At 46.2% G+C, this 17,035-nt stretch overlaps 1 protein-coding gene across 2 annotated transcripts in view; it reads right to left on the bottom strand.

Annotated features, from left to right (window-relative positions):
- The window catches only part of nhp2 (NHP2 ribonucleoprotein homolog (yeast)), a 33,593-nt gene extending 17,743 nt beyond the window's left edge, over window positions 1–15,850 (bottom strand). Inside the window, exons 1-4 of one of the 2 annotated variants that reach the window (XM_041952484.1) lie at window positions 15,579–15,850; window positions 14,829–14,898; window positions 14,217–14,322; window positions 13,997–14,115 (exon numbers count right to left, since the gene is read on the bottom strand). In XM_041952484.1, the coding sequence (XP_041808418.1) occupies window positions 13,997–14,115; window positions 14,217–14,322; window positions 14,829–14,898; window positions 15,579–15,744 (461 nt within the window). In that variant the 5' untranslated portion in view covers window positions 15,745–15,850. Of the gene's footprint in view, window positions 1–13,273; window positions 14,116–14,216; window positions 14,323–14,828; window positions 14,899–15,578 lie in introns of those variants that run through there. The other variant, XM_041952483.1, reaches the window with a different exon arrangement.
- Window positions 15,851–17,035: the final 1,185 nt, after the last annotated feature.

Here is a 17,035-nt window from a genome sequence, read left to right on the forward strand (position 1 = left end):
ACTAGAAAATACTAAGTAATGAAAATAACTAGGAACAGAAAACGCTCACTATGAGGATAATTTAGAAATCACTAAATACTAAAAATGACAAAGAACAGAAAACGCTCCAAAGGGAGGAAAACACAATGGACTATGACTACAAGGAAAACAAGGCTGAATAAGGGAAACTATGAAATCAAAAGAACTATCCTAAATACGAAATAACAGGAATATCTATGCTAAAAAGGAAACAACAGAAAATCGTTCAAGCTAGAGGAAAACAATTCGGCTAAGGAATAAACTATGAAAATAAACCAGAAACTAAGGTATCAAATTTACAAACAAAACAACACAGGCTCGGGTGAATCGCCGACGGACAAAGACACACTGGCACAAGACAAGGGAGACGCAGACTATTTAACACGTGGAGGGTAATCAGGAACAGGTGGAAACAATGCGTAATCAGGGCGGACACACGGGACACACGAGGAAGGGCAAGTGCTCTGAAACGAGAGGAGAGTTAGACCTTCAAAATAAAACATGAAAAGACAAGACAAAAACCCCATGACAAGACAGACCTCACCACGGTGTGACATCGGTGTTACAAAGACAGAAAATGAATCGAGGTGTACATCAATCACGGCATGCACAAAAAACATATATAAGAAAAAAAAAATAAAATAAAATAAGAATAAATAAATCCCTCCCCTGTCACTGCCAGTTCACTAGTCGCTGCATCAGATCACTGTAGTACCATGTGTAATCAGAGAGTAAAAAGTGTAAAAAGCTGAGCTGTATTCAAGGGCCAAGTCATTACAGGTTCTGGAATGCTTCTAGAAAGGGACCCCATGTCTTCTGGAACTTCTTATTTGATTGTTGAAGTGAGTGTCTAATTTTCTCCAATTTAAGGCAGGACGTGATGTCCTCCACAGTTTGAGATCTTCTGTCAGAAACTGGTTGAGTAAGCTGATTACTCAGCAGTTTCCAACCCCCCCGTCGAGTTTAACCACCATCAAACAGCACCTTCACATCATGACTCACAGTTCTGCTTTGAACCGTTCTGAATGAAAAGTTCCTCTGAATCGCTTCTGCGCTCCTCACAGATGATGAGGGTCTGTTGACTTCGTCAGACCGTGACCTCCAGCATGTCCAGACGTGAATCAGCTGGAGTCACCAGGATGGAGCTGCTTGGAGCACCGGTTGACCCGGAACGTGCTGCATATATCTGCTACAGTCACTGCACTACTTTATTCAGCCTGATTCACAACCACTGCCTCAGCAACCGCTCTGAAAACCATAGCAACCATTTAGTAATGTCCAACAACCACCCTGACATGTCCCAGCATGCACCTGGAGTACTTGAGCCACCTTCTACTGACACCCTAACGACCCTCTAACATCAGTGTTGTGATGGTGTGACAGCCTCGTGGTATGAGACCAGATGATAAAGTTCATTATTAGATACTCAGTTCACATTAAAATCATGACCAATGAGGCGTTGACTCTCTGTGTTTTAGTTTTAAAATTTAAAATTCACAGAATAAAACTGGACTTAAAATACGACTTTGCTTTATTAATTTCAGAAATAATTGATCAGAGAGAGACATCATGCCGTCAGCCAACACTCCCCAACCAGACGGACCCTTACTGCACAGCTTCTTATTGTCTGCAGTGTAAAAACAGATTATCTATCATATATATATATATATATGGGATAAATCCAAGATGGCGGCGCGTACAGACGCAGCGGCTCGTAGCTCCCGTGTTTACGTTTTTGTTTGTTTGTTTTTACCCGTTTCCACTTTTACTTCTCTTCTGGAAGCTCTGACACAGTTCAGCAGGTCTGAACTGTGGAACTTTGGAGTACAGTTCGGACTTCACACACGCCCTAAACTGGACTTTATTCCACCGGAGCTGCTAAGGACCCCAGAGACCACTACCATCCCCCCACTGCTGCCAAGGAGACGGAGGAGGCACCGTAAACAAAAGCGTGGCAAGAGAGCGTGCGTGCTAGGCTACAAGCTAACCCTCACAGACCGGCTCTCCCCAGTCTCTTCCTCACCAACGCCAGGTCTCTCACCAACAAAATCGACGAGGTCCGTCTAAGGATAGTCTCTCGCCGGATGGACAGCTGTGTTACCGTTGTCACAGAGACCTGGCTGGACGACAACATCCCGGAGGCAGCGGTGGAGATAGCGGGGCGCTCTCTGTTCCGGGCGGACAGGACTGCAGCTTCAGGTAAGAGCAGAGGCGGAGGCTTGGCGCTGTATGTACACAATGCCTGGTGTACAGCCACACGCACCGTCAGCACGTTCTGCTCTCCTGATTTGGAATACCTGGTGGTGAAATGCAGACCGTTCAAGCTGGTTAGAGAACTCTCGTCCATTGTTATTGTGGCCGCTTACATCCCACCGCGGGCTAATGCTAAGTTAGCATTAGAGGAGCTGTACTGCCTGATCAGCGGGCAGATGAACGACAACCCGGAGGCGGCCGTGATTGTGGCGGGGGACTTTAATCACGTTGAACTGAAGGCGGTGTTTCCCAAATTTCACAAGTACATAAAGTTTCCTACCAGAGACAGTAACATTTTGGATCAAGTTTACTGCAACATCCCTGCTGCTTACAAGGCTGTAGCAGCTCCACACCTGGGCATGTCAGACCACATCTCCGTGAAACTCATTCCTGCCTACAAGCCTCTGGCCTGCAGAACAAAGCCAACCACCAGGACAGTACAGATATGGACTGAGGAGGCCTCCTCTGCACTTCAGGACTGCTTCGAGCTGACAGACTGGACTGTGTTCAGAGAAGAGGCAGACCTTGAGGAGTACACATCATCTGTATTGTCCTATGTTCAGTTCTGCACTGATGCTGTCCTCCCTGTTAGACCATCACAGTGTTTCCCAACCAGAGACCATGGCTGGACAGCTCAGTGCGGTCCCTGCTGAAAGCCCGGGATACTGCCTACAGATCTGGAGACAGGCTGGCTTATAGCAGGGCTCGAGCAGAGCTGAAGAAGGGAATTAAGCAAGCCAGGCTCCGGTACAAAGACAAAATTGAAGATCACTTCAATACCAACAACCCCCAGAACATGTGGAGAGGCATCAGAACCATGACGGACTACAAGTCTAACACTCAGCTCGCCAGCCACGACCCCGCCCTGCCTGACACCTTGAACAGCTTCTTTGCCCGCTTCGACACATCAGGCAGCAGAGAAGTCACACACCTCCCCCGGCTGGAGGACCAGCACCAGCCCCTCGTCCTGCAGCAGCACCAGGTGACATCCACCCTGAGAAGGATCAACACCCGCAGAGCTGCAGGACCGGATAAGGTGTCAGGCCAGACTTTGAGGACATGCGCTGACCAGCTAGCAGGAGTGTTCCTGGACATTTTCAACCTGTCCCTGCAGCTGTCTACGGTTCCTGAGTGCCTCAAGTCCTCCACCATCATTCCGGTACCGAAGAAGACATCCATCACCCACCTGAATGACTACCGGCCTGTTGCACTGACCCCGGTAATCATGAAGTGCTTTGAGCGGATTATTCTCAGGTACATCAGAGACTTCATCCCCTCGGACCTAGACAGCCTTCAGTTGGCCTACAGAGGGAATCGGTCCACAGAGGATGCTGTCTCCATCACCCTGCACACAGCCCTGACCCACCTGCAGCAGCCCAACACCTACGTCAGGATGCTATTTGTAGACTTTAGCTCAGCCTTTAACACCGTCATCCCAGACAAGCTGGCACTGAAGCTACACGCAGTGGGTCTGCCTGCGTCTCTGTGCCACTGGATCAGAGACTTTCTCACCAACAGGCCTCAGGTGGTGAGAATAGGGAACACAACATCATCCCCTCTGGTCCTCAGCACGGGCACGCCACAGGGTTGTGTGCTCAGCCCAGCCCTCTTCACCATGTTTACTCACGACTGTGCTGCCATCCACCCCACCAACACAGTCGTGAAGTTTGTGGACGACACTACAGTAGTGGGTCTCATCTCAGGTAACAACGAGACCCACTACAGAGAGGAGATACACCGGCTCACCCAGTGGTGTTCAGCCAACAACCTGGTGCTGAACTCAGGGAAGACCAAGGAGGTCATTGTGGATTTCAGGAGGTCCAGGAAGACGGATCACACCCACCTCCTCACGGACGGAGAAGTGGTGGAGCGTGTGGACAACATCATGTTCCTGGGCCTCCACATCACATCTGACCTCTCCTGGTCCATGAACACCTCCCGCCTGGTGAAGAAGGCACAACAAAGGCTCTTCTTCCTCAGGAAGCTGAAACGAGCTGGACTCTCCTCTCGGTTGCTCGTCATCGTCTACAGGACCACGACTGAAAGCATCCTCTGCCTCAGTGTGACAGTGTGGTATGGCAGCTGCACGGCACAGGAGAGGAAACAACTGGCACGGGGGGTTAAAACTGCACAGGGCATCGTGGGCTGCCCCCTCCCTGACCTAGACTCTATATATGAAGGTCGGGTCAGAAAGAGGGCGAGATCCATCGCCACGGACCCCAGCCACCCGGGCCACAGACTGTTTGTACCGCCTCCATCAGGAAAGGTACAGGAACATCCGCACCCCCACTAACAGACTGAGGGACAGCTTCTTCCCCAGAGCTGTTAGAGCCATCACCCCCAGCAGCCCCCCACTGGAGTGAGAGACTGTGAGAACTGTGAACCACTGCACACCGCACTTTGCACCTCCACCTCCACCTTCTGTGTACTTAACTTTTAGGTCCACACATATACTTAACTAAATTATATACATTTTAGTATATTGGCACATTTCATTTCATTGGCATATTTTATTTTCACTGTGTATATTTTATTCTGTTTGCATATTTCACTTCTATATTTTATTGTTTATTGTTTAGTATATTTTATTGCCTTAGTATATTTTCATTCTGGTATATTTTTAATTGCTTTTACGAATATTTTTATTGCATGTTGGTTTATTTTATTTTATTGTAGTTATCTTAATTTTATTCTTTCTAGTCTTCTTATCTTTCTTACTATCTGTTCCTAACATGGGGGTTGCAATGAAAATTTCATTGACATGTTCAATGACAATAAAGACTCTTGAATCTTGAATCTTGAATATACATATATTATCTTATCTATCTCATGTCTCATGTCCTCAAGTCGAATGACGCTGACATGTGGAGCATGTGGTTTTTAGAGTGCGGTCAGTGCATGACTTCCTGTTTACAACAGTTGGTGTCAGCTGCTTCTTGTATCACACTGCAAAAAATATCAAACCCTAACCTCCACCAGAGCTCCACCTGTGAACTTGCAGAACACAATAACACGTGGACATTTATGTCACATTATAAATTCAGCTGGATCAACTTAATTTCAGATCATGCAAATCTTAAATATTTCTCCCTTGACTTTGAATTTCAATGAAAAAGAAAAAAAATAACATTTATACACACCACACATACACACAGACACACATAGACACACACACTGAGCTCATTTAAACTACTGACAGTGAAATAAAATTTTGTTAAGTTTCCCCTTGTGTATTGTCTTTGTCTGTTTTTTGTCACATCCTGTTTTATTTTGAAGGTTCAGCTTATGTTTCTTTGTTTTCTTTACTTCCTGTGTTTTCCCGCCCTTGTGATTGTCTGATGTGTTTCACCTGTGTGTCATTAGTGTTCCTGCCCTGTGTAGATAAGTCTGTGTCCCCCCAGTCTTTGTCGGGTCGTTGTCTTCGTCACCTTGCTGTCTGTGTTACCCATTGCCCCTTGAAACCTTGCCTTGACCTTATGCCACGTTCCTAGTAAGTGTTTTCCTTTGTGTTGTCTGTGTTCATGTCCATGCCTCGTTTCATGTGAGTGTTCCTTGGTTTGTCTTTGTTCTTGCTTTCACTGCCTTCGTGCAAATGTTTGTCTTCATCACCTTGCTGTCTGCGTTTCCCTAGCCATTGCCATAGTCATAGCCATAGCCATAGACCCCATAGTGAGTGTTTCTTCGTTGCGTTTCTTTGTTCTTGTCTGTGCTGTGTTTCACGTGAGTGTCCCTTGTATTATTTCTATAGTCTAGCTTTGTTTTGTTACCGCTAGTTCTAGCCAATTTTCAGTTCTTTGTTAGGTTTTGTTTTATTTCTTAGTAGTGTTATTTTCCTCCGAGTTTTCAGGAGTGACTTTTGTTTCTGTTGTTTTGTTAGTTAGTTCTTAAGGTCTTGGTTAGCCTTGTCTTGGTTGTTTCTTCCTCCTTCGGGAGCATTTTGTGTTTATTTTATTCATTGATAGTTATTCATAGTCTCGTCCCTAGCTCTGTTGTGTCTTGTGTTCATGTGTTGTTATTCCCTGTGCTGCGTCGTTGTTGTGTGAACTCTGTTACCCTTGTGTGTCTTTAGTCATTAGTCCCCTGAGTTTTAGTTGTCTTGGGTTTCCGTTGTGTTAAATAAAATTGTTTATTTTGAATCTAAGCCCCCGTGTCTCTGCATCTGGGTTCAACCCATAGTTCCCCCTTAAATCCACACCTTCCTGACAATACCATTGCATCCTTTTTTTGGTATTTTCTTTTATTTGTAATAAAACTGGCAACAATTCCAGTCAACCCATCTCGTTGGATTATTAAGGGTGTGAGGACAGGACTTGGGCTAAAGGAAAAGCCAAAACCTGTTTTTGCCATTACAACAACTAAAACACAAAGATTTCACTTAGATCTACACATTTTGGTGTGTGTGTGTCTCTGTCTGTGTGTGTGTGTGTGTGTTGCAGTGTCTTGTCTCAGCTTGTCTCTCTACCTGTTCAGGTGCCCCTATAAGAACTTTTCCACCTTCATGCAGTTTCAGCCGAACACAAAGCGACAGTTTGTGTCTCAGAGGAGATCGTGTGTGGACAGACAGACGGTTCATGGGTGCAGGTGTGAGCAGTGACTGAACGCTGAGACAATGTGAACCCAATGGCGAGGGCGATGATTCAAGATTTCTTTATTGTATAAACCAACATGCAATTAAAAATATACCAATGAAATGTGCCAATATACTAAAATGTATATAATTTAGTTTAGTGTGTGTGTACTTAAATGTTAAGGACACAGAAGGTGAAGGTGTAAAGTGCGGTGTGCAGTGGTTCACAGTTCTCAGTCTCTCACTCCAGTGGGGGGCTGCTGGGGGTGATAGCTCTGACAGCTCTGGGGAAGAAGCTGTCCCTCAGTCTGTTCGTGGTGGTGCAGATGTTCCTGTACCGCTTTCCTGATGGAAGCGGTACAAACAGTCTGTGGCCCGGGTGGCTGGGGTCCGTGACGATGGATCTCGCCCTCTTCCTGACCCGGCCTTCAAATATAGAGTCTAGGTCAGGAAGGGGGCAGCCCACGATGCCCTGTGCAGTTTTAACCCCCTGTGCCAGTTGTTTCCTCTCCTGGGGTGCAGCTGCCAGACCACACTGTCACACTGAGGCAGAGGATGCTTTCAGTCGTGGTCCTGTAGAAATTGACGAGCAACCGAGAGGAGAGTCCAGCTCGTTTCAGCTTCCTGAGGAAGAAGAGCCTTTGTTGTGCCTTCTTCACCAGGCGGGAGGTGTTCATGGACCAGGAGAGGTCAGATGTGATGTGGAGGCCCAGGAACATGATGTTGTCCACACGCTCCACCACTTCTCCGTCCATGAGGAGGGGGGCGTGATCCGTCTTCCTGGACCTCCTGAAATCCACAATGACCTCCTTGGTCTTCCCTGTGTTCAGCACCAGGTTTTTGGCTGAACACCACTGGGTGAGCTGGTGTATCTCCTCTCTGTAGTGGGTCTCTGTGCTGTGCCCGTGCTGAGGGCCAGAGGGGATGATGTGATGTTCCCTATTCTCACCACCTGAGGCCTGTTGGTGAGAAAGTCTCTGATCCAGTGGCACAGAGACGCAGGCAGACCCACTGCGTGTAGCTTCAGCGCCAGCTTGTCTGGGATGACGGTGTTAAAAGCTGAGCTAAAGTCTACAAATAGCATCCTGACGTAGGTGTTGGGCTGCTGCAGGTGGGTCAGGGCTGTGTGCAGGGTGATGGAGACAGCATCCTCCGTGGACCGATTCCCTCTGTAGGCGAACTGAAGGCTGTCTGGGTCCGAGGGGATGAAGCCTCTGATGTACCTGAGAATAATCCGTTCAAAGCACTTCATGATTACCGGGGTCAGAGCAACAGGCCGGTAGTCGTTCAGGCAGGTGATGGATGTCTTCTTCGGTACCGGAATGATGGTGGAGGACTTGAGGCACTCAGGAACCATAGACAGCTGCAGGGACAGGTTGAAAATGTCCAGGAACACTCCTGCTAGCTGGTCAGCGCATGTCCTCAAAGTCTGGCCTGACACCTTATCCGGTCCTGCAGCTCTGCGGGTGTTGATCCTCCTCAGGGTGGATGTCACCTGGTGCTGCTGCAGGACGAGGGGCTGGTGCTGGTCCTCCAGCCGGGGGAGGTGTGTAGCTTCTCTGCTGCCTGATGTGTCGAAGCGGGCAAAGAAGCTGTTTAAGGTGTCAGGCAGGGTGGGGTCGTGGCTGGCGAGCTGAGTGTTAGGCTTGTAGTCCGTCATGGTTCTGATGCCTCTCCACATGTTCGGGTTTGTTCTGCAGGCCAGAGGCTTGTAGGCAGGAATGAGTTTAACTGAGATGTGGTCTGACATGCCCAGGTGTGGAGCTGCTACAGCCTTGTAAGCAGCAGGGATGTTGCAGTAAACTTGATCCAAAATGTTACTGTCTCTGGTAGGAAACTTTATGTACTTGTGAAATTTGGGAAACACCGCCTTCAGTTCAACGTGATTAAAGTCCCCCGCCACAATCACGTTCATCTGCACGCTGATCAGGCAGTACAGCTCCTCTAATGCTAGCTCCACCGCTGCGTCCGGGATGTTGTCGTCCAGCCTGAAGACTGTGAGGACAGAAAACCACAAGTCCAGTTTGAGAGCACTCCTCACAGCGTCTCCTCAGTGACTCCTCACAGCGTCTCCTCACAGTGTCTCCTCAGTGTCTCCAATGTCTTACTCACTTCACCTTATGGACTACTTGAACCCCCTGAAAGAACATTTATGTCCCTCTAAGGACCCCTGAAAGCACCAAGGTCCTCTAGAACCTCTTCAGTGACTACTAGAACTTATTGATAAACCCCTAAACCACCTCAAGATCCCCTAGAACCTCATTAAGGATAAGTAACACTGAAACTGTCGCAATTCAGGAACTGTCCAAGAACTCCTGGAACCCTCTAAAAGTACCCCATAAAATCTGCCCTGAAACCTGCCTAATGATGCTGGAAACACCCCAAACTAGAGGGAACCTTTGCAAGTCCCCAAAGCCTAAACCCATTTAAATACCCCAACTACATCCCAGAACCTCATCAGGACTTTACAGAACCCTTTCAAGGAGCTTTATAAAATCTTTCACCCCGGCTAACATATTAGAGAAAGACTGTCTGTAATAGATAGATAGATAGATAGATAGATAGATACTTTATTTATCTCCAAGGAGAAATTTGCAGTTCCAGCAGCTCAAAAAGGTGGACACACAAGGGCATGCAAAATAAGAACAGGAATTACTTTCAGGGAATGTGCAACTTACAAGTGATGAACAACTTTCAAATACAGATCAATCTTCAAGTAAGGCACAACTTTCAAGTAAGAGGCAACAATCCAATATAAAATACAAGATACCAATATAAGAAAAAATAGTGAAGCAAAAAATAAAGAACTAAGCTATACAGGATAAACATCTGAACTAAACATTCGAGCAGTTTAATATGTGCGCAGTTGTGCAGCTGTGCAAAGTAGCAGTGAGCAATAGTCGGTTTGAGTCCAGCATATGGATGTGTGTGTGATGGAGTCCAGCATATGGATGTGTGTGAGATGGAGTCCAGCATTTAGATGTGTGTGTGATGGAGTCCAGCATATGGATGTGTGTGTGATGGAGTCCAGCATTTAGATGTGTGTGTGATGGAGTCCAGCATATGGATGTGTGTGTGATGGAGTCCAGCATTTAGATGTGTGTGTGATGGAGTCCAGCATATGGATGTGTGTGTGATGGAGTCCAGCATTTAGATGTGTGTGTGATGGAGTCCAGCATATGGATGTGTGTGAGATAAAGTGCGTGTGTCCATGTGTGGTGTAGGTGTGCAGTGGGTTCGGAGTTGTTGTGTTGGTTATTGTTTTTGTAATACCGTCTGTTTAAGTCCTGAGTGCCAACAGAACCCCTCAAAGTGATCCAGATCCGTTCCCTGTCTGTCTGTCTGTCTGTCTGTCTTCTGTCTTCTGTCTGTCTGTCTGTCTGTCTGTCTGTCTTCTGTCTGTCTGTCTGTCTGTCTGTCTGTCTGTCTTCTGTCTGTCTGTCTGTCTGTCTTCTGTCTGTCTGTGTGTCAGCAGTGGAACGTTTGTGTTGCTTCGGGCTCCGTGTTGACAGAAGTTTCTGAACTTCACGGAGGAGATGACGACGAGTCTGAACAGGACCGGCAGACGAGGAGGAGGAGGAGGAGGAGGAGGAGGAGGAGGAGGAATCTACAATCGGTAGGAACCTGTTCCAGAAAACTCCTCTTTCTTCCTCTTTTTGTGTCCTCGGGCTGAAGGATTCCTGCTCAACATTTCTCTCCACCTGCTCTGTTCATAAACACACTTTTATTAGTTCATCCAATCACATGTAGACTCCAGAGCCCCCCCAAACATCATCACTGACCCCTGAAACCTCCTCAAAGGCCTCTCGAGCTACAGAGAGTACCTCCATCTGCGTCTTCAGAATCCATTAAATGTACGCTGTCGACACTTCGCTTTCTTAATCGTCCATCTGAATTGATTATTTTAGGCGACTGTGATGTCGCCTCATCTTTCCTCTTCAAACAGTCTAAACTTTATTGACATCATGAATGAAGTAAAATATAATCTACAATCAATTATAATCTATGATTATGTTTATACACTGAGGAGATTATTATTATTGACATCTTTCTGACTATTTCAGTGACCATGCTGTGTTCTGTCCTCATGAGACGGTGTGAAACAGAAATATTGATCACTGTGTTTGAGGCCAGAGAGCTTTCACGTCATCATATGTTGAAGATGCTCCGGATCCGGATGCCCCTCCTCCACACAAACACTCAACCTGGACTATAACTTCCCCCCCAACACACACACACACACACAGACACACACACACTCCCTGGCTGGACACTGAAATACCCCCCCCCCACCACCACCACCACCACCACACACACACACCCTGGACTCTAAATGCCCCCCACCACACACACACACTCTGGACTCTGATATGCCCCCACCACACACACTCACACACACACACACACACGTATACACCCTGGACTCTACAAACTCTCACTGATGTGAACCCCTCCCCTCAGGAAAACAACACACTGTCACTTTATTCACCACCAGTTGTTAAGCTAATTCTTTTTGCACTACCGTTTACATTTGCACTATTACATTCTCAATGTTTCATTGTTTAGTTTGTACAATTTTTACTTAGTTTGTACAGTTTTTATCTAGATTGTACAGTTTTTATTTATCTCTTTTCTAATATATGTCCTGTCACAAAGGGTTGAAGAGTAACGCAATTTCGATTCTCTGTTTGTCCTGTACATACTGCAGAATTGACAATAAAGCTGACTTTGACTTTGACTTTGACTTGACTTTGATTTGCTTTTGAGAGATTTTAAAAGCTCTCTGACGCAGATCTGAGCTGTTGATGACGTTCACCACGACCCTGCCATCATTTTTCCTCTGTTAGTACTTCTTACTCTTTAGTTTTGTCATATTTAAATCATTACGTCCGTCATTCAACTTCCAGATCTTCTTACAGATCACTTTTCCTAAAGACTGCTAAAATCCTCACCTCAAACACTCAATGAAAACCCAAAGGGACACTTGACCCTTTAAGGATCGTTAAATTATCTTCTATCATCTTGAGCTTTTGGTTTTTACTTAAAGACTTACACCTTCTTAAAAAGAGTGATGAGTCCCCCTCAGACTCCTGGAACAACCTCAAGGACTCCTGGAAAAACCCAGCGGGACTCCTCCTTGGACTCCTTTTCGGTGTCCCTCACAAGTCCCTCCATAAACTTCAACTGGTTCAAAACTCTGCAGCCTGCATCATCACCAAGACCCCCTCCTCTCACCATATTACCCCGTCCTTCAGCAGCTCCATTGGCTCCCAGTTAAATACAGAATCTCTTACAAAATCTTGCTGTATACATTTAAGGCTTTCCACAACCTCGCCCCCCCATATCTCTCAGACCTCCTCTCCATAGCCACCCCCTCTCGTTCCCTCAGATCATCCTCCTCTCTCCACCTCTCTGTGCCCTCCGCCCGTCTCAGCACCATGGGGAGCAGAGCTTTCAGTCGCTCTGCTCCCCAACTCTGGAATTCACCACCGCCCGACATCAGAAACATTGATTCTCTCCCCACTTTCAAATCCAAACTGAAAACTCATCTGTTCCGGACTGCCTTCTCTTTATAACTCCACTTCTCCTTGTTGCATGATTTTACTTGTTGGGTTTTATTTATTGTGCTTGTATTTATCCTGTGTTATTTGTGTTTTACCCGCTCTGTAAAGTGTCCTTGAGTGCTTTGAAAGGCGCTTCCAAATAAAATGCATTATTATTATTATTATTAGAGCCTCTTTAAGGTATTTGGTGGTCTTAAAGAAGCCCTGGAAACTCTCAGAGAGCTTGCTCTGGACAAGCCATTCCTCCATGGGAACTGCTGGAAGACCCCCGTAGAATATAAAATAAAACATATGAATTAAATGTAAACACAAACAATATTTCCATTATTGTTGTTAATTATTAAAAAAGGAGCATGAAGTTTCCTCTGGCTGCAGAACGGTTTGTATCTGAGATCAGTTCAAACCAGTAAAGAGAAACAGGAGTTTTCAGAGAGATAACAACTTCTGCACTGTGCGGTGCTGCCACCGTGTGGTCACAGGGGGAAGTTCAGTTTAACTAGTGATACAAAGCTGCCACCGTGTGGCTGAAACACCAAACAGCAGCAAAGTGAAGTGAAGCTGATCTCATGATCCTTCAGTGAAATACAAAATGTTTCCACATGAAGATGAACTTTTATTAACTGACGCATCAATGACAAAGTGCTACAGAAGGTAGCAGGTAGAAATATACTGAAAACATATAAAGACAAGAGTTTTTCTGAAAGTCAGAAAACATCAGAGAGCTTTTTATTTCAGCGAGGACGTCAGCTCTCCGCCGGCAGTCTGTTTGTCAGGCTCAAAGAGAAATCCTCTGAAGTCAGAGCGAAGAGTGACGACGACACGTTTTCAGACGTTAAAGACAGAAAAAGACCCTTCAGACACCAGATTCAGGTCAAAGTTCTTTTATTGAAAAAACAGAAAGTCAAAGTTTGAATTTGTAAAATCTAACAAATGTTTAGGAGAAACTTCAGCTGACAGTCGCTTTAATTTTTAATCAAACACGTTAAACAGCAGAAACCCAGAAATCCTGCTGAGCTCAAACACCCAAACATCGAGTCGACGAAAAACAAACTTTTTATCAAACCGAACGTCGATCGGTCTGGTCGAGTCTGATCTGTCTGATTGATCAGTCTGATTGATCTGTCTGATTGATCAGTCTGATCACTGCACAACAAAAGCGTCGCTGTTGATTTTACTGAAGTATGATGTCCATTATTATCTGTGTATTTTGTTAAAACTCAGATTGTTAACTTTTGTTGCAGTACATCAGGTGAACAGTAGCACACAGGTGTATTTCTACCTGCTGTGATGAAGATAATCTGAGCAGCTCATCGCTTCAACAGGAAGTGAAACTTATAAACAAACTTTATTTACACACTTTGTTCTGAACAAAAAAAACTCAGTCTGTCCGTCTCCTCCAGAGTCACATGGTCCAGGACAGGTTTAGCGTAGCTTAGCACAAAGAGTGGAGGCAGGGGGAAACTGCTAGCCTGTTAGCTCCACCTGTGCCTGACTGATGGGGTGTTTGTTGCTTATTGATCAGGTGCTGAAAGGAGACGCTTCAATGGAGGCAGTGACCTCAGAGCCGCTCTCTGATTGGCTCAGGTCTCAGAGCGGTTTGGGCAAACCGGAGACCTCCTCCACACACTCGTCATAGGCGTCCTGATAGTCCGGATGAGATTTGATCAGGATCACACAGGTCGGCCTCTTGGAGCCTGCCGACGAACCCAGATCCTGCAAACACACAAGGACACTTCCTGTCAGTCGCTTTGGATGAAAGCATCAGACGTCACACCGATCCTCTGCAGAGCTCAGCGCGGCGGCAGCAGACTCACCACTTTAGAGGGGATGTAGGCGTACGGCAGGTTTCTGTCCTCACACATGACCGGCAGGTGACAGTAGACGTCGATGGGCAGCGTGTCTCCGGCCAACACCACAATCCTGCAGACACAAACCAACGAACGCAGGTTAAAGCTTAAACAGTGAAACAGCTGATCTCCACTTCTGACTCCAGCTCCCACGAAGGCACCGCTCTTTAAAAACTAAAGCAACGTGATGAAGCAGTTCTGCTGCCCGTCACTGAGAACACCTGTGGTTCTGCTGAGGAACTCTGCAGGTGTGGAACGTCACAGCATCAAACTGGATCATTTTTCTGGTTTTCCCTCCGGCTGCTCTGCCTCACCCCTCCGTGATGAGCTTTCTGGTGGTCAGATAGCTTTCTTGTTGCTAAACTAACCGCTAACTGCACAGCAGCTTTGAAGGGCCAGTGTTCTGCTGTTGGCAAACTGTCCACTGCCTAGTTTTTAGTGATTGTGCAGCTGTTGGTGTGCAGCTGTTGGTGTGCAGGACGGTGCTGCAGAACTGAACTGAACTGAGAACCTGTGCAGGATCCAGATCTTTACCTGCAGTCCTTGCATACGGTTGTTTTCCAAACATGGCGGACTCACCCTTTCTCTCCTTTGTTGATGAACTTCTGGACTTCCTTCACTCCTCGGCGGATGTTCTTCACTTTGGCAGCTGGAAGGACAGAAGAGACCATGAAGACTCTGTTCCAGACTCCCATCCAACATCAGTCATTTTAAGATCGAAGCTGGATCCGAGCAGGAAACACACAACTTCTTGTTTCCTGTTTAAAGCTTCAATATGATAAAATGTGTCACAGATGATTTTTCTCTCTGCAGGAACCTCAACCATCAACCCATTCAAACAAGTCTGAACAACATGACGAACACTTCTTCACACATGTCAATTATGGGATGTATGCCGAAGAGTCCAGCGATCCGTGATCCGACACTAGATCACATCTCATGACCTACAACCTCTATAATGACTGCTAACAGGAAAAAAATCCTAAAAACCTTCAGTTTTTAAACCCAGTTTGGTTTTATTTTGCTATAAACAAAGATCAGCAGCAAACTGAATTTAATCTTAACGGCACTCAGACATCAGACTGAAAGAAGAGAGCTGCTCCACGAAGAAAACAACAACATTTCTACTGTTAACGCCGAATTAAACACAAGAATCCAACGATTCCATCGCGATCTCATTTACCGACCCACTGCGCACCTGAAGTCTGCGGACACACAAAAGATCTCTGAAATCAGTAGATTTTCAGTGGAATTTGGCACATTGTCCACACAGAAACAACTAGAACCCGATGCTGTGGCTCTCAGCGGGTTGTTCTCTGTTTTTTTTACCCTTTTTGACGCATTTGTAGAGTTTCTTGCTGAGTTTTTTGGAGGCCAGCGGCTGAGCGATCGGGTTGATGTTAGCGATCAGCTCCTGGTAGGACTTCTCGTTCCCGTCGGCGGCTGCGGCCTCTTCTCCGTCCGCAGGAACCTTCTCCTTCTTCGTCTTCGTCATTTCTGATCGAACTAGATAATCGATACTCGTTCAGTTGTTTTCTGATTGATTTCTGTTGCTCGGTCACAACATGCAGTCCGCAAGGAAACACACGTGTTTGAGCTTCTTCTTCTTCCGCTTCCTGAGGGGCGAACGCGGCCGCCCCCAGCGGACCGGAGGGGAACAACAGCCTGACCTTTCAAAATAAATGTCCAGGCTGCGCTGAGTTCTTCACTGTTTTTCTTCCTGTCAACCTCCTGCTCGACCTTTAACACCTGTCAGGCTTTCCGTTCACTTCATCCAGTTCACACAGCTGCAAAAATCTAACAAATATAAGAAATGAAGACATTTAAACACATAAAATCCTTAAACATCATTCATCATTCATTTCACTGTGTTAAAGGTTTATACACGTAATTAGGATAAGATACTTTATTAAGTAATGGCAGTTGCAAAAAAAAAAAAAAAACTGCCGTAACTAGCTGCCACTCGTGTGTGTGTGTGTGTGTGTGTGTGTATTCGTACAGTATGATACAGAATAAATAACTGGCCCGCAGTCTGTGTGTAGTTTGAAGTTTCGGCCACTAGATGGAGACAAACAGCAGCTGCTTCATGTCTCTGCTGTATGAAATTCTGTCGACTCTGAACCTGAAGACTGGAGTGAACAGATTCTTTCACAGGTTTTTAAACAGAGTAGAAACGGAGACAAAGAGCATAAAATAAACCTCTCAGCTGTTCATCAGCAGTAAAAACAGTTTAATTTGTGCTGGAAAACCTTTTAAAAGCTGTTTCATGTGCTCAAACTATGAGAGTTCACTATGAGACACATTATTAAAGCTTTACTAAAGTGAACAAACGCTTCACGTCCAGATCTGAAGTTCAGAGGGAGGAAGGATGCGGGGCGTGCTGCAGGCCGAGGCCTCTGGCTGGGACTGGAGCCGCTGTCTTTGGTTCAGGTCCTCGGCGAGGCCTCACGCAGCTTCAGCAGAGGTAACCGTGACCAGGAGGAGGCGCTCTTCAACAGAGTTGTCCTTCAAATGAAGGCAGCGGTCACACCTGGACGGACAGGTGAGCAGTGGCACATTGATGAGTGAGAGCAGCTCAGGCCCAGGTGGACTCTCACTCCTGATGTTAGGATCAGGGCTTACTGAAGACCGGCTGGTTTCAGGGTCAGGGTTCGGACCTGGTCTGGTTACAGCACGTCCTGCTCTCAGTTTCATTAAAGATGAATCCTTCACATTCAAACTGTTTTAATTTAATGAAAGAAAAGTAACGAAGACGAACTGAAATCCACAACAGTGTTCATATGACA

This window comes from Chelmon rostratus, chromosome 14, assembly GCF_017976325.1.
Source record: "Chelmon rostratus isolate fCheRos1 chromosome 14, fCheRos1.pri, whole genome shotgun sequence".
Taxonomy (NCBI): Eukaryota; Metazoa; Chordata; class Actinopteri; order Chaetodontiformes; family Chaetodontidae; genus Chelmon; species Chelmon rostratus.